General features: G+C 41.9%; 1 protein-coding gene across 4 annotated transcripts in view; it reads left to right on the top strand.

Annotated features, from left to right (window-relative positions):
• Positions 1-26841, top strand: part of LOC124465503 (cytohesin-3) — a 142550-nt gene that overhangs the window by 66955 nt on the left and 48754 nt on the right. For 3 of the 4 annotated variants that reach the window (XR_006955829.1, XM_047017322.1, XM_047017323.1), the window contains exons 8-9: positions 2430-2578; positions 3143-3254. Coding sequence is in view for 2 of the 4 variants with exons in the window: in XM_047017322.1 (XP_046873278.1) it covers positions 2430-2578; positions 3143-3254 (261 nt within the window). In the remaining 2 variants the exon portion in view is untranslated. Of the gene's footprint in view, positions 1-2429; positions 2579-3142; positions 3255-23983; positions 24124-26841 lie in introns of all 4 variants that reach the window. The other variant, XR_006955828.1, reaches the window with a different exon arrangement.

The raw sequence follows: 26841 nt of genomic DNA, 5'->3' as shown, positions 1-26841 counted from the left end.
GGTTTGTCCCATAGAGTTAATATAACTAGAGTAAGCTACTTTTGTCTTCCAAGATGGCGTCCCCATTCATTTCTATGAAAAGTGCTCAGTGGCGCAGTGAGGCAAGCGAGAGCGCGAGACTGGACGCGGCCATCTTTCCACTTCCGTGTCTTCCTGTCTAGCTTTAAACAGTGGCTCTTTTTTTCCCTAGCTCCGAGAGCTAGGGAACATCGGCTATCGGCCAATGTGAACTTTTGTGCTCGTGCCCTGTTAGTATCTGCGAGCATATTTGCAGCCAACTTTCATTGACTAAGCAAATAAATGGGTTGCTGGTTTACCCATTTCGGATTGGTTTCAAACTTAGCAAAAATCGGGAAAAAAATTTATATGAAAAAGCTAGTAGTATGAGCCAGGTTCGAGAATCAAACAAAAATTATTGGGGGAGATAGTTTTGTAAATGTTGAATGGAGTTAATAGAATAAAAACGACCGGAGGAGTCGGAAACCTAACCGTACATGCAATACCATCTACATCCACCGGGGCCGTTGCTTCAAGCCGAGGGGTGGGGGCTTGGTTTGTCCTCCCTACGTTAGCAAGCTAAACTAGTTTCCATGCCTACTAGTAGCTGTTTTCGTTATCTAGCTGTTCTTGAATTCCTTGCAAATCAGCGTTAATAAAAAGTGGATGAACTAGAGGCAATCTAACATTGACTAGACGGGCATGGCTGATGTTTGTCTATACCGAAGCAGAGAAGATCCCTGTGCAGTTCAACCCTTGACAAGTTTGCGAGAACCATTTCACAAAGGACAGTTTTAAAAACCTGGGACAATGTAAAGCAGGATTTGCTATGAAGCTGTTGCTGAAAAGAGGTGCATTCCGACCTTACGTTCTTCACAACTGCTAGCTGTAGTATGATTTTGTCGGTAACAGTTATTAGCAATACTAAGGTATCCTGTATCTAGCACCATCTCCAGTTCTTTCAAATAGATCATCTACTGTAGACAGGCGTTAGCAATTAGGCCAGACTACTATTCGTTTTCTGGCAATTTTTTGGGAAGCTTCCCTTTTAATGCCGACTACAGCTAGTCTAGTTAGAGTCATTTGCTAAGTAAAGTAATAATCAATCAATAAATAATCAATATCCTTGTTATTGCTTAAAAGTAGCATACAGAGCAGTGCACAGCAAAACTAGCATCGGAGATCTACGCTACCTCGGACTGGGCAGGAACTGTAAATTTTGGGCCGTGACAAAGATACAGACCAGAGCCAAAAAAGGCGGCCCCCCATCCTACGTCACTCCGGTGGCTTTGTTGAAAAGCTAGCGTTTTACTAGCCTGGTCCTAACCAGACCCTCGTACATTTCATTTGTACAGAGGGTCTGGGATCGCTCCATTGACAAACATTAACTTCCTTGAAGGCGGGTCCTCTGTTGAAGTTTAAAACTATTGGATCTGCCCAGAGCCACTCTGATTTGCCATAACCAATCGCAAGCGTTCGCCTTCAACTCCTTCACCACTACTGTAACGGAGCTAGCTGCCGTAGCTGGAAAATCAAACTTTTCCCGAACCCCGTGGGGAGGAGGGCCACAACATCATGCCCACCAACAAAACTAAGCAAGGAATATTCTTGCTCCGGCTTTAACGTATGGATATTCGGCAGCGTTGCCACAACCGCAGAATAGCTTCGCTCGCATCTTTCTCTGCTGCCATTACTGAACTGCTCAAACTAGTGCAAGACATTAACGTCATCGTTCTCAGCCACTCCCTCTGTTCGCTGATTGGACCTACAAAAAATGTGTTTCTGAAAACCGACTTCAAAGTCAAGCTCCCAGACCTAGTACAGAAGCAAAATCCAAATTGAGCGGAAGTACGTAGGAGGGCAGAGCCAGGCTAGCGTTTTACAGAGGTGTTAATGGACTTTGATATTCACTGTATGTTCATTTTACCCACCAAACTGTCGTTATTCAACTATGACAAGGTAAAATCGTTTTGCAATCAATCGCCCCTTTAAAATCAAGCCTCAGCTGTTTTGATGAAGTGGCTCCGACTGCTTGATCAGCGCAGCTAGCTACTTTGTAACGCGTTATTCCCAACACTGGTGATAACTCACGTTGTTCATCTTATTCACTATAATCATGACAGCCACACACAACCCCTTCTTGTCAGTACAGCGTCTCAGTCTCTACTAGATGGTATATTATAATGGGATCTTTTTACATAACATAAACTTTACATGACAGTTACTAACTAGAATGACAGTAACCGGATATCCCGGAGGTTGTTCCAGATTTTTTTTATCATTAGAAAGATCACAATGTCCTCTCAGTTTGAGTTTGTGTACAGTAAACAGTCCCAAACACAGCTGAATTCTTCAAAACAGTATTTCAAGTTTGAAGGAATGATGCTGGGTTCCCCTGTAATTCTGTATAATTCTGTTTGTTTTTACCTCAGACACGTGTTACGTGCTGTCTTTTGCCATCATCATGCTGAACACCAGCCTGCACAACCCAAACGTGAGAGACAAGCCCCCTGTGGAGCGCTTCATCTCCATGAACAGAGGCATCAACGAGGGGGGCGACCTGCCCGAGGAGCTGCTCAGGGTGTGTGTGTGTCTGCTTGTGTTTGTGTGTCTGCTTGTGTGTGTGTGCGAGTGTGTGTGAGTGTGGGGGTGTGTGTGTTTGTCATTGTGTGCGTGTGTCAGTGTGTGTGTGTGTTTAAGCAGATGAGCAGTATTAATAATATCACATTTGGAATGTTAAACCCACAGCCTGTGGCCAACACCAGTGTGCCCCTAGGCTCACCTCAAGTTTCAAAAGGGCACGCTGTCAGGAAATGCAACAGGAGTTTTTCTCCTAGTCTCTTCTTCGGTCTCATGTTTTGCCCAAACTAGCACACAACTAGCCCAAACTAGCACACAAACTAGCCCAAACTAGCACACAGACTAAACCCAGATTTAAGGTGCAGAAGTCACTGTTCTCCTTTCCAAGAATGATCTAGCTGTTAAGGTTTTATGCACCGGTAAGCTGAGGAGTTACAGTGAATATGTGTGTGTATTTGCAAGTGTTATGAGACACTAATGCCACCCTCCTCTATCTCATCTATCTCTGGCTAATCCTCTCTCTCTCACCCTTCTTTGTTTCCCTTTCTGTATTCTCTCTCCCCAGAATCTGTACGAGAGCATCAAGAGCGAACCTTTCAAAATCCCGGAGGATGATGGGAACGACCTAACACACACGTTCTTCAACCCAGACAGAGAGGGCTGGCTGCTCAAATTAGGTTAGTAGGAAAGGATACAATAGGAATATATGACTTCTCATATAGGTCATCTCTTGATCAGGACTAACCTTAATCAGGTTGTCTTGCATACCATATTACCAGTGTGGCTGTGCAACAGGAAGTCACCTGCAATCAGTGTCTGGTCCTGCTAAAAGTGTCTCCTGGTTGAGTTATGTTTAGCAACAGCCTTGAAAGGATGTCTGAGGAAATCAGAGAACGTGTTTACCACATTAATGCTTATTCGGGATTCAATGGAGATTACCCATAATAATGGCTATTAAAATGTCACATTTGAGAGGGCAGTGAACTTCCAGTATGATTTTAGCTGTTGCGTACAGATCAGAGTGTGTCTCAGCGCTGTCATGCTGGCTGACGTGTTACCATGCCATGTTACCATGGCAGCTCGTAGACTGCAGTGATCAGCAACCTTCCCATAATACATTGCACAAACACAAAAAGGGGCTGGGAAGCTGGTGATAAAATGTATCAGTGGCTCTCTCAATTTCATTAACATGATTTTGTTGTCTGTGTGTACATGTGTTCCTACATTTCTCCCCCTTCCCCTTAACGTCACATTGTAAGTGTGTGTGTCTTTAATAATGGTGTGTTTTTAATTTTCTTCCTGTCAAGCCCATTAACCCTAACCTCTGTTTTTCATTTTCTTCCTGTCGAGCCCATTAACCCTAACCTCTCACCCCTCCACCCTCCCCCCTTTTATAGCTTCCTTCACTATCTCTCTTGGTCCCTCGTGTGCCTTAGCACAACACTCTTACAGTAAACTGCCATAACTGTGTCATCATAGCAGCCTTGTTACTGCCTGTCAAAAGTTGAAGGCCACTCATTGCAGGTGGCTTCAAACACACAGTGTGTGCACATAAATGCGCACACACCTGCACAAACACACCTGGTTCAAACCTGCAGATTCCACAAGTACTTGGTAATTTTTATTTTATTTAACCTTTATTTAACCAGGAAAAAACCTATTGAGATTAAAAATCTCTTTTTCAAAGGTGACCTGGCCAAGACAGGCAGCAGCACAATGAACCACATGTCTCTGAAGTAGTGCTGTCAAACAATAAAAATGTTTAATCGCGATTAATCGCATTAATGTTCAGAGTTAACTCGCAATTAATTGCAATTAATCAAAAAAAATTATCTATTCTAAATGTCCCTTGATTTCTTTTTCTCACATAATTTTTTTCATTTTAATGCTCTTATCAACATGGAAAAGTAGAACGGATTGCTTAATGCAAATGTTTTTTTTTAAATTGAAAACAACATTGCAATCGCCTGGCTTTGACGAGGGGGCGAAGAATTCGCATCAGCTGTGTGCTTGGCCATCAAGTGGTATTTCAGACTGGACGTGCTGCGATCATAGAGTTAATAAAACTAGAGTAAGCTACTTTTGTCCTCCAAGATGGCGTCCCCATTCATTTCTAGGAAAAGTGCTCAGTGGCGCAGTGAGACAAGCGAGAGCGCGAGATGGACGCGGCCATCTTTCCACTTCCGACTCTTCCGGTCTTGCTTTAAACAGTGGCTCTTTTTTTCCCTAGCTCCGAGACCTCATGCACGCTTGCAACTAGCTGTACACTTCATACTTTGCGACAGCCAGTCGCGAGCATAGATTTATATGGTTACGAGCGTGTGAGCTAAGGCATTGCAGTTGCAGAATCTATGGGCAGAATGGGGTACAAGTCCGATTAGAATCAGAGACATGATGCAAACTTCACGGAAATGTACGCTGTCACTGTATAGTACGACGGGGTATTAGGGACAGTAGAGAAGAAAAAAAAACGGAGCCAGAGAAGGGGGGGGGGGGGGTAATATTCAGAGATTAAAGTGGTAATTTTAAAGTGGTAAAACTCGGAGATTCTCCGAGTTTATAAAGTTGCAAATTTGCGAGATAAAAACTAGTAAATTTACGAGAAAAAAACTCGTAGATTCTCCGACTTTTATAAATTAGCAAATTTGCGAGGAAAAAACTAGTAAATTTACGGAAATGTTTTATTTTATTTTAACTTTATAAAGCAATCTCTTCAGTTTGCATGGTCAACCTCAGCACAGACGCCAACCGCTATAGTCTGCTGTAGGATAATGGATGACCTGATCAAACTATATTTTTCATTAGGATTCAGCAATAAGGAAATACTCCTGGTTTTAGCCCAGAATCACCAGATAGTAACATGCATTCAGATTTTGAAAAGACATTGCCGTGATTTAGGCCTATTCAGAAGAAAACAGCATAGTAATTTGGATGAGGTGTTAGCGTTTGTGCATCAGGAACTTCAACATAATGGACAGATGCAAGGATATCGCTGGCTACATTTACGGGCAATTCAATTGGGATTCATAGTTCAACAGGACACAATACGTCAGATTGTCAAGTTTCTCGATCCTCAAGGTGTGGAGCTTAGAAGATCGCAGCGTCTTAGGCGCCGGCAGTACAACACTAAAGGTCCTAATGCTCTTTGGCACATGGACTCCTACGACAAATTGAAGCCGTATGGTATAGGAATAAATGGATGTATCGACGGTTTCAGTCGTTTTGTTGTATGGATGGAAGCATACACAACAAATAACGACCCCAAGGTGATAGCTGACTATTATATTCAATGCATTACGCGCCAGGGTGGGTGTCCAGAGAGAATGCGTGTGGACAATGGCACTGAAAATGGACATGTAGCAAACATGCAAGTGTTTCTGAGGAGAAACTACACCGACGCTTTCGCTAAAGACAATAGTTTTATTTATGGACGCACTACGGCCAACCAACGCATTGAATCCTGGTGGGGAATACTAAGAAAACAAAGCGGTCAGTTTTGGATGAACATGTTCAAAGCCTTCCAAGACAATGGCAACTTCTCTGGAGACTTTTTGGATAAAGCCTAATCCAGTTCTGCTTCCTTGACCTCGTTCAGGTAACACATGATCAATACAAAACTCAATTCAAGTGCAATGTTAAAATACCCTATGGCCTTATCTATTTGTGATTGGCGATTATGCAATACCCAATTGGCTACAGCACATCAAGTGTAATAGTGGTTGTCCTGTAACTCTTGCAGAAATAAATTTATTTTTACCCATAAGATCAGACCCAGGCCAGGCCAAGATGTGCATGGAGGTCGTCCAGTCCTCATGTACACAGTCCCAGAAGTGTACTGTGCTGAGGACAAGCTCAAAACAGTGGCGTATGAGGAGGTGTCTGTGTGCAAGGACGAGTGCACACCCAAGAGTCAGTTCCCTTGTGATGAGACTGTTTTCGAGCTCTGTGTACTACTAATGCAGGAAAATGGATGGGATGCTCCTACAGATCCTTTTGATGCTGCAGACCTGTACACCTCACTTAGAACAGTGATATGGCAAAATATCTAAAGATGGGCTTTACTTGTCCCCATATAAGCTACTGTGTTGCATTCATATTATTATATGGTGTTACTCATGACTTAAACAATGTCTAGAAGCCAATGCAGTTAAAGCCTACTCACTAGTTCCTTTTTACTAAAGTCTTAATGTTATGGTATTCACAAAGTGATGCTTACAAAATCTTCCTTTTATTCAACAACTTATTCAAACTAGTTTTAGTATGAACAACTTATTCAAACAAGTTTAAGTATGACGAAAAAACATATGTAGTACAATGTAGTTTATTTTTACTTATTACTTAAGTGTTCATGTTCACATTTGTTTTGTACTAAAAAATACAGCAACATATATGCATATATTTCAACCAGGTGAAGAACATGCTGTTGAAAACAGCACAGGTTAACAGAACAATACATATATATGTAGTACAATGTAATTTATTTGGAAGAAAAAGAAGTATTAAAGATACCTGCCATGGCTTAAGTGTTCATGTTCACATTCATTTTGTACAAAAAATACAGCAACACATATGCATATATTTCAACCAGGTGAAGAACATGCTGTTGAAAACAGCACAGGTTAACAGAACAAGATAAAATGTTGTGGTTTGGCGATATCAGCAATAGGATGTCTGCCATCTGCCCAATACAATGTAGTTCAATGGGCCTTCTTTTGTGGCGCTCCGAGCACCAAAATATTTGACAAAAAAAACTGTGCAACTGTGCAAAACACAGTTGAGCATGAGCTACACAATGTCCATAATCCAGATGTTGCTGTCCAACACTGCATTGAATTCGGATTGGAAGTCTGGGAAGTTCTTATAGCAGTCAGCTAGTTCTAGAACCCTTCCACATGTGTGCCCAATAGGCCTTCTTGTGAATTCTGACATGTTTGAAAACAGAATTGTGGTAACCCGAGGGCAATAATGCACGCACACTTGTACTTAGTTTTGGGTCTTTACTGAAAACCAATGCTCACAGCATGGTGACCAAAACGTACATGAGACCTGCAGGTCGCGCCAAAAACAATACCCTCCCCGGCGGTGTACGCAGATGTTGCTGTCCAACACTGCATTGAATTCGGATTGGAAGTCTGGGAAGTTCTTATAGCAGTCAGCTAGTTCTAGAACCCTTCCACATGTGTGCCCAATAGGCCTTCTTGTGAATTCTGACATGTTTGAAAACAGAATTGTGGTAACCCGAGGGCAATAATGCACGCACACTTGTACTTAGTTTTGGGTCTTTACTGAAAACCAATGCTCACAGCATGGTGACCAAAACGTACATGAGACCTGCAGGTCGCGCCAAAAACAATACCCTCCCCGGCGGTGTACGCAGGTGTCATTCCAAAGGTTCCGGGGTGCAACACTAACTCAGTATATAACAAGAATCTCAATTATGCTACATGTGATCACATCACTTCCTGTGGTGAACCGTAGAAACTTGCCAAGTTTTTTCTCATCCAATTCCTTGAGGTACCTTTTAAGGTGGTTCTTTACCTCCCTTTGCATTGGCGTCATCATCACAGGGAACTGAAGGAGTCCCTGTACTTGCTTAGGTGTTGGTTTGAGGTTGCCATACATCTCGACAAGCTCGCCATGGTTAACACTGATATTTGGCTGTAACCAGACCTGCAAACTTGTCGCTTTTCGGCGACAATCGCCGTTTTCTTGGTAAATTGGGTCATTTACGTGAATCGTGTAGAACCTGATTTTTTTTTGGGGGGTGGGGGTAATTCTAAGCCTGCATGCCATGCAGGCTTAGAATTGCGAAACATTATTGGATAATTCTTATAATTGACATTTCTCTGGGTCAATTGGAATCTTAGCACTTTTTCTCTTGGCCAACGGAATCTTAGCACTTGCGTCAGAATCTTACATCACACAGCGTCAACTGTTACTTGCACTGGCCAGCTTGCACTGAGGATAGCCTACCGAAGTTGAGTTAGCCAATGTCGTTAGCGATGCTAGCTAACGTTAGTTTGCTAGCTGTATATAACATTTCATTGGGTCTTGCAGCTGTGTGTTTAGCAAGTCGCAGTATTTCCAATCCCTGATAGTTTAACTGAGACGACGCAGTAGACAGGGGCGTGTCCAGACATTTATAGGGGTGGCACTCCGGTTACTTATTACAATACAACACTTTGACATAACATGTATAGTGTATGTTTATTTTGCTCTAGTTAGTAGCTACATTCTTGTCAAATCTCTGACCTTCGAACTAGCCTAGCCGGTTGGGGTCCCTTTGCTCTGTAGCATAACGTTCACTCAAACCTAGCTACAGTAGCTCATTACAGTAACTTTACACATTGTTGTAAGCATAGGCTACTGTAGGCTACTTATCCCAAAACGTTTTGATATTTTTCTACTTTCATTTACTTGCCTAACAACGACTGCTCCTTCTTTGTGAAGATAAATGACGGTTTAAGCCCTCTGTGACATGCTTGCGTGTAAAAAGGGATATACAAATACATTTGATTTGATTTGATTTAAAAAGTGAACGCCTCTGACTCGCGAGTCTCTGGCTCTAGATATGCTTGCAATACAACAAAGAATGAGCATAATGGAACGTTCTTCCTGAAACAGTCAGTGATGAGCCGACGATGAGCCGACGTATCTGCAACGTTTGAAATAGAGCACAGAGATGAGAAGAAATCCGACCATTTGCCAACCATTTGCCGATGCTTATCAGACGTTATGAATAGAACACGACGTTTCGATCTTAAGCCGACGTCGGCTCGAAGTATGTATGTGTGCTATCTGGGATACTACTTTAGCACATCTCTGCCTCTCAGGTTTGAGAAGGAACTGCAACTCTAAACAACAGTGCAGTTTACATTCAGTGCCGTGGCCCGCCTCTGACTGGGCATATAGCCAATCATATTTTAAGATATTGGGGTGGCACTTGGGGTGGCCAATCAGATTTCAGGGGTGGCCCGTGCCACCCTAGGCCACTCCCTGAACACGCCAGTGGCAGTAGATACGATGTGCATATGTGCTACGCTAGATAGAACTAGCACTATATGGGATAGACTGTTGTACAGTACTAGTAGCTTAAGTACTATCTATCGTGCCGTGGTGTACTGGCAGCATCATACATTTAAGCAATTCAAGACTTGCATGTGCAGTAAGTAATGTCACATTAAATAATGTATTTAAACTCAAGCGTGGTGCGTCGCTGTCTTCAATGCCACAGGCTTAACTTTATGTCAAAAGAAACGTTTTTAATTTCCGGCACATTCAGTGAAGTTTGGCTAGCAACATCAGCTAGGCTAGCTGGCTCGTAGCTTCTTCTTGCAGCTTCTCCATGCAGGGCTCTAGACTGAGACCAAAGGGTCGGCTTTTTTACTGACAATGATCGCTTCCAGCAAACTTCTTTTGAATTAGCCATTTCCCCTAACTAAACATTAAGCTTATTTACGTGTTTGGCTGCATATTTTCAGTTAGCAGATGATACTGTTTGAATCGCAATTCCATCAGAAAAATACTGCTGGTGACAACATTGTTAAAATAGCTAGTTTCAAAGGGGGTTCCCATCTGCAACCGACGCACGCCCTACAATTTCCTCCATAAATTGTACCATATCTAGTTCCTCTTTCAAGAAATAAGCCCCTGTGTTCAAGTGTTGAGCATTAAATTAGCTGCATGATCTGTAGAGATCTTGGGACGAAGCTGCAATAGCGTATATAACAGAAAGTGTTTCATTCTGTAGAAATTGTGTAAATGTTTTATGTAGTTAGATGGTCCGAGGAGAACGAGTGGAGTTGGTGAAGAGTCCTGGTGAGTTGCAGTCATTTGCCATAGTTCTAGTACTAATGTGAGGCTAGTCTCCATTAGGGCTGGGCGATATGGGTAAGAAATTATCGATAGAGATATTTATGTTTACATTTGATAACGATAATTAAACGATAGACCACAAATCTGTAAATAAGTCTCCTCAACTTTTTCCCTACACTCGTCATAAAGTTTAGGCAGAGCGGTGTGAGAGAAATGTTTGCGGCCAGGGAGCATGTACCTGGGGTCAAGTAACTTAAGCTTTTTATCTGCTTTTTATCAATAGCCTACCTATCAATACCTTGGTGCAAACTCACACTTTCTGCATGTTCAAACGAGTGATTTTGCTTCAGGTAGTAAAAAAGGTTTCTTATATATTAGTATTATAATTGGACCAATACGCTGTTCTTATTGGTCAAGAGACATTCTAAGAAATCCGCAAAACCAGCTCTGGAGAGGTCCGCAAACGATTTACGGACCTAACAAGCGGTTGCCTTGGAGATGTTGACAACATGGCGTCTGCTCCAGATTCGTCATAAGTATGGCACATCGTGTCATATCATCATAATAATACAAAGTTAATAAAAGTGACTTAATAAAAGCGACTTAATAAAAGCGGCTTAGGGGCCCCTAAGCCAGCGGCTCTGGTTTAGGGGCCCCCTGAGCTCATGGGCCCCCGGTGCCGGCAGGCTCATTCGGTAATCCATCCCTGAGTAGGACTATAGACCAATTGTTTGTAAACAATCGGGATGCGCGCGCACTGTGGCTGCAGAAAACCGGGAAAGGATAGCATTTTAAATGGCAAAAGGACCACAAGGATAATACAAATAGTTAGATTTAAAAAGACCAAAAGTGTTGAGGAGGACATGCCTCTAGGAGAGAAAGCGATTACCCAATGATCTGTCGCATCAGAATTTTGATTTGGGTCACGAAAGTCTTGAAATTTGAGTGAGAATGTCGCCCGGTACAGACCGCATAGTCGAGCGGCAACCATGTCTTCACGTCATGACACAAAGTTCATAATTTTACACTTTAACAGTCAATTCTACATTTAAAAAGTCGAGCAGGGCAGCTTTCAAGAGATATGGGAATTCTGCTTTTAGTCAGCTGGTTCGACTATTTTTCTGATTTGTTTAAACTGGCAATCTGAGTGAGACTACATCCCAGTTACACTGTTTTGACGTTAGCCTCAGTCAGACTCGCTCACTGGCAGTGTGCACAATGTTGTATTTCACTCCATTCCACACCAGAAACGTCAGGGAGGACTGCCTAATGTAGATACGAGTCTGGTGAAGATAGCCAGAATCTCGGATTTCTTTAACCTGTCTGTTTCATTCGTCATTTGCCTGAGAAAGCGACCTCCGTTAGTAGGGAGGACAATAGAACGCGTCATTTTTGGCCCGTTAGCCAGGCTAGTTTTGCCCGATCACTTGGACAGGCTATTTAAGGGTATCGGGGTCAAGTGACTTTTGTGAGTAGACAAGTGAACGTAAATGTATTTGTCCAAAGGCCAAGAGCCTCAAAAAGTTAATATCAAGCCCTGCAATCCAGTGGCCAGAGATATATGATGACCTGAACGACACTCCAAGAGTAATAGAACGGGGAGAAGTTTGTCTTTTGCAACCCACATGCGCAGTTGAGCCTGCTTAACAGTTGTGTGACGTAGGGTGATAATTGGTCTATTGGGGCCCTGTTACTGACATTAATTAATTAAGCATAGCATATACCGGCTACGGCGCATCGTATCATATCAATACAAAGTTAATAACAGAGACTTCACGCAAAGGATCTGGATTAGGGGCCCCCTGAGCTCATGGGCCCCTGGTGCCGGTAGGCTCGTTCGGTAATCCATCCCTCAGTAGGACTATTGGGGCCCTGTTACTGACATGAATGAATTAAGTCTAGCATATACCGGCTACGGCGCATTGTGTCATATCATCATATTCATATCAATACAATGTTAATAACAGCGACGTCACGCGCGGAGGCTCTGGCTTAGGGGCCCCCTGAGCTCATGGGCCCCTGGGCCCGGTAGGCCCGTTCGTTAATCCATCCCTGCTTCCAAGTGTCACTGCTAAAGTTGTGTCTGATAAAAGGCACTTTCACTGCTGTTCCAACTGCACAACGATCATAGAATTCTTGCCAGAAAGAACTATAAACATCTCTCACAACTCCTGAGCCAGTGCCATTTTCTTCTGTATTATTAGGAAGTAGTCGTTTTATAATCAAGGATTGTGTCAGCACTGCAGGATCCAAGAATTCATTGATCCTTTCATTCAGGCAGTTACCATGGTGTATGGTTACAATCTTTGGCGGTCTTGATGTAGAGGGTGGCTGTTGTGGGGACCCATCTCTGGACAAAAGTGAAGTAGAGGGTGGCTGTTGTGGGGACCCATCTCTGGACAAAAGTGAAGTAGAGGGTGGCTGTTGTGGGGGACCCATCTCTGGACAAAAGTGAAGTAGAGGGTGACTGTTGTTGGAGCATGCCCTCAAAATCATATGGCTCTGTGTCATTTTCGTCACTTGAATGTGTACTGCCGCCTGGACCAAATGTAACTTCATAGTCAGATACATCCGTTGTGAAGTCAATGTTTGGTGTATTTTGCAGCACTATATCTGCTACAATACAGTAGTGATCAGTGATGAACTGAGCACCTGTGATATCATTGGAGCCAATGACTGATAATAAAGGGTTGTCCAGTGAGCCACCTTCTATGCCATTGTTTAAGGATTCATAATCTTGCTCGTGCAGCAGGAAAGGATCCTGTTCCTGAAAATAATTGGCACTCACTTGACCAACGTCATTCTCCTTCTCTTGAACTATACCAGAAGCATCCAGATGCAGTTGATCTAAATCACTATCTTCATCATAATCACTTATCTCTCCTACGTTACCAACACCTTCTGCTTCTGTATCATCTGTGGCTCTATCGTTTTGTAAGTCCTTCTTGGGACTAGTAGCAATATAGAAGTGTAACCTTGCCATGCAGATAGTAGCATAGATCAAACCGACCGTTACATCCTCACAGACTGGGTTATGTTTTTCGAAAAGGCCCAACTTTTGTTTCTGAAGGGGTGTTTGATTTTTGCAGAAGTTCATCAATGCCAGTCTACCCCCATATGAGGAAATGTATTTGGCCAGATCCCCGTCTTCCATTAGAGGGATTGAATAATTAGAGGAATCTGTTGAATGAGTGCAAGAAGTTTAATACATGTTTTGTCTTCCTTTAAATCAGAGGTCGCCAACCTGTCGATCGCGATCGACGTGTCGATCTCGGAGACTTTCCCTGTCGATCTCCAAAATAATTTCAGAAATACTGATCTCCGACTAATTCATGAACGCGGAGGATTCTTAAACTGAACGCGCGTTCTCTTGTACCTGGATTTGCATATTGGCCTGTGCGTGTTGCAAAGCAATTCACCGACAGAGACCTGCTATCCCAGGATACCTGTGGGCGTGGTTGCCGTTGGTTTGTTTATTTACCCGGCCGTGTTGTCCACATAGTGTTAGCAAGCATGGCAGAGGCACCACGAAAGAGGGCGAAAAACTACAGTTTCCATCATGAATGGGAGGAGGAATTCATCTTTACCTTGGTAAAAGACAAGAGTGTGTGTATGTTGTGCCACCAGCCACAGGCACTGTCTAAGCGAGGGAATTTGGAGCGGCACCACAACACTAACCATCCGAAATTCAAAGACTGCTATCCACCAAAGAGCGCAATCCGCGCCAAAAAAGTTCAGGAGCTGAAAGTGGAGTTGAAGGCTCAACAGTCGCTTTTCTCACAACCTACGTCTCAAAGTAAGGCTGCAACTGAGGCGTCATTTCGTATTTGCCACATTTTGGCTAAACACAAGAGACCTTTTACAGATGGGGATTTGTTTAAGGAACTATTGACCGTCACCGCAGAGACTGTTTGCAGAAACATGGTTAACCACCAACCAAAAGTTAGCTATCGCTAGCTCTGTACTGTAGCTTCTTTAAATCTGTCTCATTTCTTGAATCTGGAAAGAGCTGATGAACAGTCAAATATGTTCTTCTGGTAATTTTGTACAGATCAACAGATTTTTATTTCAGAGAAAAAGTATTGTTTATAGTTTTAGTAGTGCGTTTGTGTGTCTTTACACCCATTGTCGTGCGGTTTACTTGGTTGGGGACGGCAGGGATGAACTTCGTCGCGGGGGGGGGGCCCTGACTTGACCCCCCGATTGTCATTGTATACAGTGGCGTTTTTATTTTAAAAAAAAATCAAAATATAGGATACCAGTAAGCTACAAAAGTCCCTCTTGCTACTGATGTGTTTATTTAACACGTCAACAAACAGCGTGGCTCCACACAACACTTTTAACGACAGAGCGGCTTGCTTCTACCAGGTGTTGTAGTACACAAACTGGAGAGACCTTCTTGTGTAATTGCTCTCCTTGTCTCTCTCACACACATGTAAAATTACCACTGTCATATTTACAAACCTAAATTAGGAATACAACCAAGCTCAGAACCAATGTGCCTACAGGGCCATGCGGAAACAGCAATGAACTCAACACAACGGAAGGCCACAACAAAGCAGAAAATACAACTTTATACAACTTTTTAGGGATACAGATCCATTCTATGACAACAACCAGATAAGCATGTCACGTCACCATCTTTATCTATCAATCCAGCCCCAAAATATGACCAATACACGGACCAGCACCACAAAGGCAGGATGATAAAATATGCTTTCACTCACCAAGGTTGAGAGCTCACTTGAAGAGAAAGGTGCCTTCTTTTGTATGCTAACTAGACTAACTGGTAGCCACTTTTTTTTCAAAAAACACTCCACGTTAAACCTGCAGTTACTGTATTTTTACCAGCAGTTTGAGCGATGACAATATTGTGGCTGATGGGCACCACTTAAGCTGCTTTACTTCAACTTGCTCCTCCAAATTAAGGGTTTATAGGGTATATAACCGGTGCTCAAGTATGAAATCCACTTTATTCATTTTCTCAAGTTATCTGGCGTTTGTTTAGCTAACAAGCTAGCTAAGACAATCTAGCTATATCTCCTCGCTCTTCTTGCCGAATAATGTTGGCGACAAGCAGGGCTGAAATACAAAATGACACTGTATTGGGGCAACCGGCTCTCTGCCCCACTTGGCATAAAATGTGTGTGATCCACATTACATTACATTCTGAGCATGCGTATTAATACTTTCCCACGTCCAATGTACATTGCATTGTGAGAGAGGGGCTAGCCCCACCACGCTCTCCTTTTTGCCGACTAATGTTGGCGCCAGAAAGACAGATAGCAAATCAGGTTTGAAATACGAAATGACGCTGTGGTGGGGCAACTGGCTCTCAGCCCCACTTGGCATCAAATTTGTGTGATCTACTTTACATTACATTACATTCTGAGCATGCGTATTAAAACTTTCCCAAGTCCAATGTACATTGCATTGTGAGAGAGGGGCTAGCCCCACCAGAGCCCCACTTTCACGATTAGCCTATGCTAACTCGAACAGGCAGAACGCAGTCTGAAGCAACAAGGCAGGGACCAATGAACATGAAATAAAATCTTAACACAAACGAAAGAAACGAAACAATTTAGGAAAACGCTATATTCATAGATAGTAAATTATTCGAAGTAAACGAAAATAAAAATGTTTGAAAAAAATAAAATAACATAATTTTGTTGCAGTTCTTTCTGTTGATAACAGAACGGCACTGCCCCACCTGCCCCTAATGACCAGTCGCCACTGATTGTATAATTCGCACACTGCCTAAAACAATTGGGGACAGTGATTTCACTACCTCACACCTCCCCTAACAGATGGTCCCCCTTCTTCATTATGATCCTCCCACAACAATTAGCTTTACAGTACCCTTGAACCTAGCACACATCTGGTACCTGCACCGGCTGTATATAGGCCTACGGCTACTCTTTGCACTGTTCAAGAGCAGCAACCGTGTATTCATTTAGCTGAGAGAAATTAGCTAATTAGCTAGCGTTAGAGCTAGCATTATCACAAAACAACTGTCAAATATTAACGCTAGCTGCTTGACTCTTTATACATGCTTGCGACTAGGCAAAAAAAGCTTATCTAGGCACAATACGACCCGCAAACAGATTACCTTGGCACGTATCACTCATTAAATTAATCATTCATAACCCACCTACTTCATTAATTTCACTTTGTAGGTACACTTACCGGATGCAACCATATTCAATAGCCTGTTGCACCTCCTTGCTCATGTCTGTGACATTCCGTGCAGTCTGTGTGAGGTAACTTGACAAAAAAACCTCCTCCGCAATTATTCGCAAATCAAGTTTGTATCTCGCAAATTTGCAACTTTATAAACTCGGAGAATCTCTGAGTTGTTTTCTCGTAAATGTAGGCTACTAGTTTTTTTCTCGCAAATTTGCAACTTTATAAAGTCGGAGATTCTCCGAGTTTTTTTAATCGTAAATGTACTAGTTTTTATCTCGCAAATTTGCAATTTTAAAAACTCGGAGAATCTCCGAGTTGTTTTCTCACAAATGTACGACTTTAATCCACCACCCCCCCCCCCCCCCCCCCCCCCCCCCTGCTCCGGCTCCGTGTTTTTTTTTTTTCTCTACTGTTCCTAATACGCCGTCGTATAATAGTATTCCTTTCACTTGGTTTTTTAAATAGGCTATAGGGCTAAATATAGGGCTATTCTAAATCGAACTCATCACATATGTTGCTTTTTTCCTTGTGATATGAGTATGATTTTCAACGCATTGTATTGGATGAAATAAACTGTTAACATGAACAGCTCCGTCGTTGTTCTCGCCAGGCTAAGAAAGCTTAATAGTTATTTTGATAACCGAAATCTTCCACAATGCAGACTTACCATAGCTTACTGTCAACTTTTTATTCAAACGAAATGCCACGAAAATCACACTGCCTTCAATTTAACATCAGTGTAGATATGTGGTCTGTGTTTTATATGTTCATCCTACAAAACAAAACGCCTATTAATGGATATAACGTGATCTAACAACACTTGGTAATAATGTAATAAATAAAAGCTTGAGAACTGTGTAAAATACACTTTATTGAAAACTTGCCTTTGAAAGGGGCATATTCACAGAACCATATAGGCTATAAGACGTTTCCATCAGATGTAAGTGGGGGTGAAACATAGTCACTGAGGACCTTAATTGTCCCACAAAAGCAGTCTGGCTTGATGACATGATCAAAAAAAGAATAATAGGGTGTGTTTAACAAAAGCTTCTAAACAGTTAAAGTATTATTCTTCGTCTTTGCTCCAGATAGACATGTCAACAATCTATACTTACGCTTAACATAGGGTGAGTTCAGGTAATGTGGGACATCAGGTAAAGTGGGACAGTTATGCATTTTGATGATTTAATATGTGCAAAACCGACATCCAATCACCAGAGCTGATCTTGACTCATAAATACAACACTTCTAGTCATTATGCAGTGGTTTTTATTTGTCTGACATCATCTGAGTGTGCGTGATCTGGCTTGACAGGAGGTCTGTACAGAAAAAACGCATCGAAAGTTCAGCGGCATATGACATTCTATTTCTCAATGATAAGGCTGGCAAAGGAATTTAAATTAAGTTACAATGAGTACTATTGTAGCTTAATGAAGGGTTTTAACCACTGATGGAAACACACTCAAAAATGTGTAAAATAATGCTTTGTTAGAAGAAAAAAAACGTTTTATGTGACTGTCCCACATTACCTGATCATGTCAGGTAATGTGGGACAGCATTTTTCAGGTAAAGTGGGACATCTAGTAATGCTGTGTTTATGCTATAAAAGTAATTTAATTTGACATTTATCAAATGTTTAATACCAATGCATCATACTGCACTTAAGTTCCCAACTAAATAACAACTTACACTGTCATCGAACCAGCGCTCTCAGACTTGTAAGCGTGACCGCTAACACTAGTCCAACAAAATGCTAACGCAGCGGGACTAGGTAGCTAGCACATAGACTGCAGATCACTAAGGTTTACATCAGTTACACTTTATGCCTATTGTATAAGTCAAACCCCACAACTAAATGATCTTGCCACACCCTTGCACCTAGCATTGTTGTATATAGTTAAACAAATTATTATTATATTAGCATTTAGCAGACTATAGGCTGACAGACCACAACTGTCCCACTTTACCAGACAAGCTGTCCCACATTACCTGAAAATGCTCCCTGAGAGAGAGAGGGGGTCATGTTATGTTTGATATTGTGTAGCTTCTATAATATTGTGTATTCCCATTTCATTCCAACATGAAAATGTTCCTAAGCCTTAAAACGATTTACAAAAACACCACTGGGGCGAGTTAACAGTTATTTTGTAAGTCTATTGGAGCCTCTACCAAAAAGTGTGCCACATTACCTGAAATCACCCTAATATATTTGCCATCATCATGTCGTGAATGTTTTTACGAAAAATCGAATCTGTTTTAAAATAACGTGAGTAAACAATATTAACAACATTTCATGTATGTGTGACAACCATTTGATAAACTAGCTACAACAGGGCAGGCAACTAAAGCAATTTCTCCCTGTGCTCATTTAATAAGTCTATGGCTCATTCAGCTCAATGTAAATCGGCTATCGGCCAATGTGAACTTTTGTGCTCGTGCCCTGTTAGTTTCCGCGAGCACATTTGCAGGCAACTTTTATTGACGTAAGCAAATAAATGGGGTGCTAGTTTACCCATTTCGGATTGGTTTCAAATTTAGCAAAAATCGGGAAAGATTATTCTACAAAATAGCTATTAGTATGAGCCAGGTTCGAGAATCGAAAAAAAAATATTGGGGGAGATAGTTTTGTAAATGTTGACTGGAGATAATAGAATAAAAACGACCGGAAGAGTCGGGAACCTAACCGTAAATGCAATACCACCTACATCCACCGGGGCCGTTGCTTTAAGCCGAGGGGCGAGGGGTGGGGGTCTGGTATAGAACGCCAGTCATTATTGGGAAAATAAGCCCCAGCTAGTTAGCTTGCCACAAGCATTCCTCTCCCTACTTCACTAACAAAATATGGACAGATGTGCCTTGTTTTCGCTCATTTAATCGGATCACCCTTAAAATCGGTTAACATATAGTGGAGGGCCATTGAAATCATCAGCATTCTAGTTTTGTTCTTATTCGCTGACTTTCTTTGTGTGATAGACAGACGAAAATGTCCAATGATACTAGACACAGAAATGGCTATATTTGATTGGCTTAGATGGTTTTGGGAGCAGTGTTCCCGCCTTCTTCTACGGAGACACAAAACTTTTTTTTACAAGTAGGCCTACACAAATCTTTTTATTCTACGGAGACACAAAACTTTTTTTTACAAGTACAGAAATCTTTTTCTTCTACGGAGACACATAACTTTTTTTTACAAGGACACAAATCTTTTTCTTCTACGGAGACACAACTTTTTTTGGCAAGTACACAAATAATTTTCTACAGAGACACATCTTTTTTGCATGTTACAAATCGTTTTTACAGAGCTCGCTCTCCTGGCACAAATTTCACGCCAAGCGGCCAATTCAAAACAAGTTTAACCAAGCACAGTCAGAAAGAAGAGAAGATGGCAAGAAGGAACTTCCTAAGACAGTGTAAGCAGACTAAATGACTGCACTCAGCTTTTGCTGTCGAATAACCCTGGACACGACGACTTTCAGTCTACGTTGACAAGGTAAAGTTTTTTTTCCATTATTCCATTATCGTAATCTTCAACGGCTAGCTAGGCTAACAGGAGTTTAACTTGGTCACTGGCTGTGCGGATAGCTTTTGTATGTTTGTTTTTAGCAATGGATTGCTACTGTGATTGCAGAGAGTGTCTAATAAAGAGAGAACTCCCACTCTCTGGAAACTTCCGGGTTCTGAACTGGTTGCAGTTCCACTCAAGTTCCATATGAGGGCACTAATGGTCGAGTGCAGAATGAATGGAGGTCTATGGAGCTATACCCCTCAAAATCCTGACTGCTGAATCCTGATTGCTCTGACATTCTGGTTCTGCTTCGGATGCCATCAAGCGGGATCTCTGGTCGTAGTCAATCCTTCACTAACCAATCAACATTCGTTAGCAGGATGCTAGCGTGTTATGGGCAACAACGACTTACCCTGTAAGAAATCGAAAGGACATAAGTACACGTTCATTCAACTTTTGACCTGTAATCCATGTTGAACATGCAAAAACTATAATAAAATCTGAGATTTATCAACGACAATCAGGCGAAAGAGACAAATTTAGCCGTTTAGCTCCATAGACTCCCACTCATTTTGCACTCGACCGCGATCACTCCCAGTGTAACTCTGGTGGAACTGCAACAACATTTGGTACAATGGGGCTTAATAGGGAGTAGGCAGGCTCTCCTTAAACAGGCTCTGGGTATAGCCTACTTCTGCCTTGCTAGCTAGCCAGTAACTGACTAGTCTAGACTCCTGGATAAAGACTAGATATTTGTGTTTCGTTTTTATCTGTGAAAGCTGCCATGCTAAGCACGGTTTTTCCTGGGTCAAAATGGGTCTTCGGTGCTCAAAAAAAAAATATGTATATACATATATATTCTTTTTTTTCTAATCTCAAGTCTCAAGTCTTTTATTTGTCGGGTACACAGAAAAACACAAGGTCAGACTGGTTACTGAAATTCCCCTTGTGCTGCCTTCCGGTCACATGACCCAAAGGTTCATAACGAACCATTGTTGTGTTTACCCAAATTTACCCAATACAAAAACAAATTAAAATACTTTTCTTTTAACCTTCGCAATATGGGGGTTCTGAGACAGCCCAGCGGTTAAAAGAAAATGCTTCACTTTGTTTTAGTATCCGGTAAAGTTGTCACAATATGATGGTGGGTCACAATGGCTGATGGGTCACAATGACCCAAAGATAACACAAGGGTTTTAAGACAAGACAACGCAAGCACCTGGCATAATGTACATAGAACATAATTAACATCTATGCTGAGCTTAAATAAGTGAAACTTCCTAAATATACAGATAGCAATAAATAATCCACTATACTAACCCTAATACTAAAACGTTCTAAATATACAGATAACAATAAACAATACACTACACTAACCTTAAATGCACATAGAATGCACATAATCAATGTATTTATTCCCAGGTGTTTTGCATTCCCCCCCACACACACACACTGCCTGCTTCATTTGATCTTGATGGGCTAAGCCTTCTGTAGCAAATAATAACAATAAACCCACTTTTTATTAATTAAAACTATTTCGGCATAATAATGCACCTAAAATACAAACCTGAGCAAGGGCAGCAATCGCGATCGAATCAACAGACATGTTCAATTTAGCTAGCAGGGGAAAAATACAAACAACGAAAATCCCTAGATAACTTGATTTAAATATGCAAGAACTCTAGACGTATACAATAACAGGCTCAAATGAACTGACAATTTAAGTTATACGACTCACACACGCAGTCTCAACTGCGGTGTGAAGCGCGTGTCCGTGCAATTCTCCGACATGCACGCTAACAATCACTGCTACAATCACTGCTGATAGTCGGCCAAACATTTTGTACAGCGACGGCCACAAGTAAATTGTGTCATTGCGACATTTCGAACACACAACTCAGAACGAAGAGAACACAGTCAGTAGTGGCCTAATCTATTAAAGTAGGCTAAACATGTTCCGCATTCTGACACCGCAGCCTCTGCACGGGTTGTACCAGTTCAAAGTTCAAGTTCAAGTCTTTTATGTGTCAGGTACACAGAACAACACAAGGTTAGACTGGGCACTGAAATTCTTAAGACAAGACAACGCAAGCACCTGGCATAACATAACATATAAGTACACGGAACAAATTTACATCTATGCTGAGCTTAAATAAGTGAAACTTCCTAAATATGCAGATAGCAATAAATAAACGACTATACTAACCCTAACACTAAAACTTACTAAATTACAGATAACAATAAATGGTACGCTATACTAATCCTAATGCACAGAAAACCTGTTTCAACCCTATAACCTATTCTAACCTAAGTGGAGTACAGTGCAATAGTGCAAATTTGCAGATCAGTGACTATGTCAATGACCAAACAGGAGCCTGGTGGCGAGGTACAGTGAGGTACAGTAGTGCAATGTTACTGAAAGAGCAACCAGTAGCTGAAAGTGACAGTGTATAAGTGACTAGTGTGCAGTGTGAGGGAGTTCTCCCCTCCCAAATAGAGTTGGTTGGGTCCATAACCCATCTTTTCCAAAACCTTTTCTCAGATAGGCTACCGATAGCTGGGCCGGGCGGCCCTACCGTAACGATACGCTTCAGGGAGGATGGATGGGAGCAGGGCCGGAGTGATGGCATCACTAGACAAGGTTTTAACAATTAAAAACAAGTGTGGAAATCCCTATCTTGCATCACATCAAACCCATACGTCCTAGGTTTGGGCTCGAATGTTCACAACGTCTGGCCTGATTAAATTCGGATCGTTAAACATTCTCACAACTTTAATTTTTTTCTTAGCGGAAACCATAATTAGCAAAATACAATATCCCTTAGAAAATCATTTGCCGCTAACAATTGTATGGCGCCAGGTCTGGGTAGGAGGCCTTGTTGTTCCGGGGATATACTATTTAGTTGGATGGTCCGCAAGTTTTTATTTATTGGCGAAGTGGTCCTTGGTCTGAAAAAGTTTGAGAAACACTGCCATAGAGTTAACACTAAACTATATATTATCATTCCAGGTTAATAATACCAATGGAGGCTGCGTTGGAAATCGTAAATCAAACTTTTGTCAGCCCTTTGAGTGGAAATTTCATTTTTATTTGTGCGCGTTGGGCTGGCCCTCGCAGCGGAACGACAGTTTTGCGCACCTCACAGTTGCGTATTGATCAGACAAGAAGACACGCTAAACTCGATTACTATTGATCAAAACGGAACGAAGGTTCGGCTGTAGCCTACTTGAAACATACTATTGAGAACATATTCGCTGACATGACATGCATTGCACGCGTGATGAACACATCTTTTTTCATTTCTTCATCTCTTTTATTTGCCTTTGGCGCCTGGGATTTGTCATTGGCGCTCGGGAAAATGGCTTTGGCGCGCGCCAAAATGTTCTCTATGCAGGAAAAACCCTGTTAAGGCTGGACAGTCCATCCATATCTATCTGTCCCCTAGATATGTACCTAGCTAAACGAGTTAGCCTCAACCCCCAACCTTCTGCTATCCTCAGTACAGTAGGCTCCAGTGCTGCAAACTCCTGAGATTCGTTTTTTATTGTTACCCAAAGTCGATTAGTCTAGATAGCTGGTATATTGAGGCAAAACCACTGCTGAAGGCAAGCAAGCTCAACCTTCAACCTGGCTGGTGTTAGCTTTTTCTTTTATCTTAAAACAAAACTTTTCCTATTTAATTCAAGCCTGTGTTGTTACCGGGCCACTACAGGCTATGCTACCATATGCTACCACAACTTTTAGCTTCTAATATTACTGGTATTTCTCCCTTTAGGTTATTTTCAGTTGTTAAGCGATTTATTCGGTAGACTATTTGTTCACGTTCTTATTTCAGATACATATGGAAAATACATTATTATTGGTTTAGATTCAACAACAACACCATTGTCTTCTTTCAGGATGGAAACAATGCAGTGAAGCCTGGCGTTGGCAGGGGGGTACGCTCTTAAATGTTGCTCCAGCAGACGGGCTGATATCTGAAGTAGCCTATCCGAGTTCTTTCAGGAGATTCGCACCTATGGCCGGCATGCACAACAAGGTGAGAACCATTTCAGTGGGGTTGGGTGCTCACAGCTCAGCTAGTCCTTCGAGTCTTTTCACACATCGTTCTCTTGCAGTTGCCATTGTTCAGTATTTTTGTGTCCATTCAGTGTTTCCGCTAGGATTTTTTTTAGCAGTGGGGGCAGGGCTGTCCGAACACCCCCCTCCCCCCACAAAGGTTTTTTTTACGTATGAAACGGAACTGTCTGCTATATTGAGTGGGTAAACATTCTGTAGCAAATAATAACAATAAACCCACTATTAATTACATTAACTTAATGTAGTGTAACTACTTCAGCATAATAAGGCACCTAAAATACAAATGTGAGCGAGGGCAAGGGCGTTCAGCAATTGCTATCGAATCAACAGCCAAGTGCAATTTAGCTAGCAGAATTTAAATTACTAGACAAAAAATTATATCCTGAGATAAGTGGATTTTGAGGGGTATAGCTCCATAGACCTCCATTCATTCTGCACTCGACCGTTAGCGCCTTCATATGGAACTACACTGGAACTGCAACCAGTTCAGAACCCGGAAGTTTCCAGAGAGTGGGAGTTCTCCCCATATTACACATTGGCTGTTTATCAATCCGAAGAACGCTGAGAATGCAAGTACAATATTTTGAAGAACGTTCTTGCAAGCGTCCTTGCGAGAATGGTCCTGCAAGTCCGCAAGGATTTCTGGGAAATCAGAAGCGTTCTCGCTGGCCAAGTCACCATCCGATGCATCCTCGATAAAACAAGCCCCCACCCCTCGCCCTTCGGCTTGAAGCAACGGCCCCGGTGGATGTAGGTGGTATTGCATGTATGGTTAGGTTTCCGACTCTTCCGGTCGTTTTTATTCTATTAACTCCATTCAACATTTACAAAACTATCTCCCCCAATAATTTTTGTTTGATTCTCGAACCTGGCTCATACTACTACCTTTTCCTAGAATAATTGTTCCCGATTTTTGCTAAGTTTGAAACCAATCCGAAATGGGTAAACTAGCAACCCATTTATTTGCTTAGTCAATGAAAGTTGCCTGCAAATGTGCTGGTGGATACTAACAGTGCACGAGCACAAATGTTCACATTGGCCGATGGCCGATTTACATGAGCTCTCGGAGCCAGGGAAAAAAAGAGCCACTGTTTAAAGTTAGACAGGAAGACACGGAAGTGGAAAGATGGCCGCGTCCAGTCTCGCAATCTAGCTTGCCTCACTGCGCCACTGAGCACTTTTCATAGAAATGAATGGGGACGCCATCTTGGAAGACAAAAGTAGCTTACTCTAGTTATATTAACTCTATGCGATAAAAGGGGCGGATCAGGAACATTTCCGGGTATTTTTGGTGTTCTTGGTGACTTGTGTTCTTTGGAATGGAACCGTACTTGGGCAACGAAAGATGACAACCAACCAGTTCGCAAGAACACAAGAACGGAAAAAAACGTGGATTGATAAACGGCCATTCTCTGGCATATGAGCTGCCTTGCTGTCTCAATGGCAGCAGGTATTACCCAGAACTCTGTGCGCGGGGTTACCGTGAGCAACAATTTAAACAGAATCCTTTGACCGCCATTGCTCTAAGTTTTTACAATTCATATTTCAGCTAAACTGTACTTGTAAATCAGCATCTGAAAGCATACTCAAATGTAACGAGAAGTGGGCAGTGTAGTTGCTGAAAATGTACTTATTTTATTGATGAAACTCCTAATTTGTACATTTGCTCCAACTTTTCGATAACGTAGCTAGCATCGCAGTGCAGACACTAACTAGTTGCTGCGTTTTATCATAATCCTATCAAATGAGTGAAACTCAAACGCAAATGTTATGAGCTATTGAGCCTATATTAAACACAAGTTTAAATACAGTTTAACTTGACTTAGTGTGACTATAAACTTGCGTGACAATAAACTCAATGCAATAGAGGGTTTTCACCGACGCGTCATCAGACCGGAAGTCGCCATCTTGGAGGCACTCCGCATCACAACAAAGCACTGGCACTGAAGTATATCCCGAACGTCGTCAAGGAAAATAGTGAATTATTGCCGTGTTTCAGGTTGTACAAATAGGACAGATCGTGAAAAACATTTGGTATATTATCGACATCCAAAAGTTATTAAAAACCAGGGAAAGGAATGCCAGAGATTGTCAGAGGAAAGGAGGCGCTTGTGGTTGGCAAAGCTCAACCAAGATCTACGAGGGAAAAATCTGGACAACAAACGGATTTGTTCGGCACATTTCTTGTCAGGTATTGTGAAATGTTTATTTCAGCGGCTCAAAACTAATTTTCTATTGTACTGATAATATTTTTTATAGTAAATAGTAAAAACAATTAGGCCTACTGCTTTTACTGTTTTCACTGTGCGCTTATTTTACTGTAAAGCTGACGTTGACATAATATAATTCATATCAAACTACTGCATGTGTATGGGTTCGGCGAGAAAACCAGGTAGTTGACAATATCGAGATATCCAACTGAAGGCAGAATCACCGGGTCGTCACGGATTCAAGTAGATGGAGCTAACTGGTAGGGATCTGCACCGCCAATAAATCCAATTTTCTCAACATATCGACGGTTTTCTTGCGGTCCAAGGCCTTCCCTGTATGCCTTTGGATCTTGGACACGTTTTGGTGACCTTTTCGGTCGTTTAGACATGGCTACAGTTGTACCAAAGAGTGTAGAATTTACGTTATTTTCGTTGTACTCCGTTGAGTTGTTTACATCGAGTGCCTC

Source organism: Hypomesus transpacificus, unplaced genomic scaffold (assembly GCF_021917145.1).
Source record: "Hypomesus transpacificus isolate Combined female unplaced genomic scaffold, fHypTra1 scaffold_52, whole genome shotgun sequence".
Lineage (NCBI taxonomy): Eukaryota > Metazoa > Chordata > Actinopteri > Osmeriformes > Osmeridae > Hypomesus > Hypomesus transpacificus.
The sequence above is the reverse complement of the archived record's forward strand: the minus strand, read 5'-3'. Positions and strand labels throughout refer to the sequence as shown.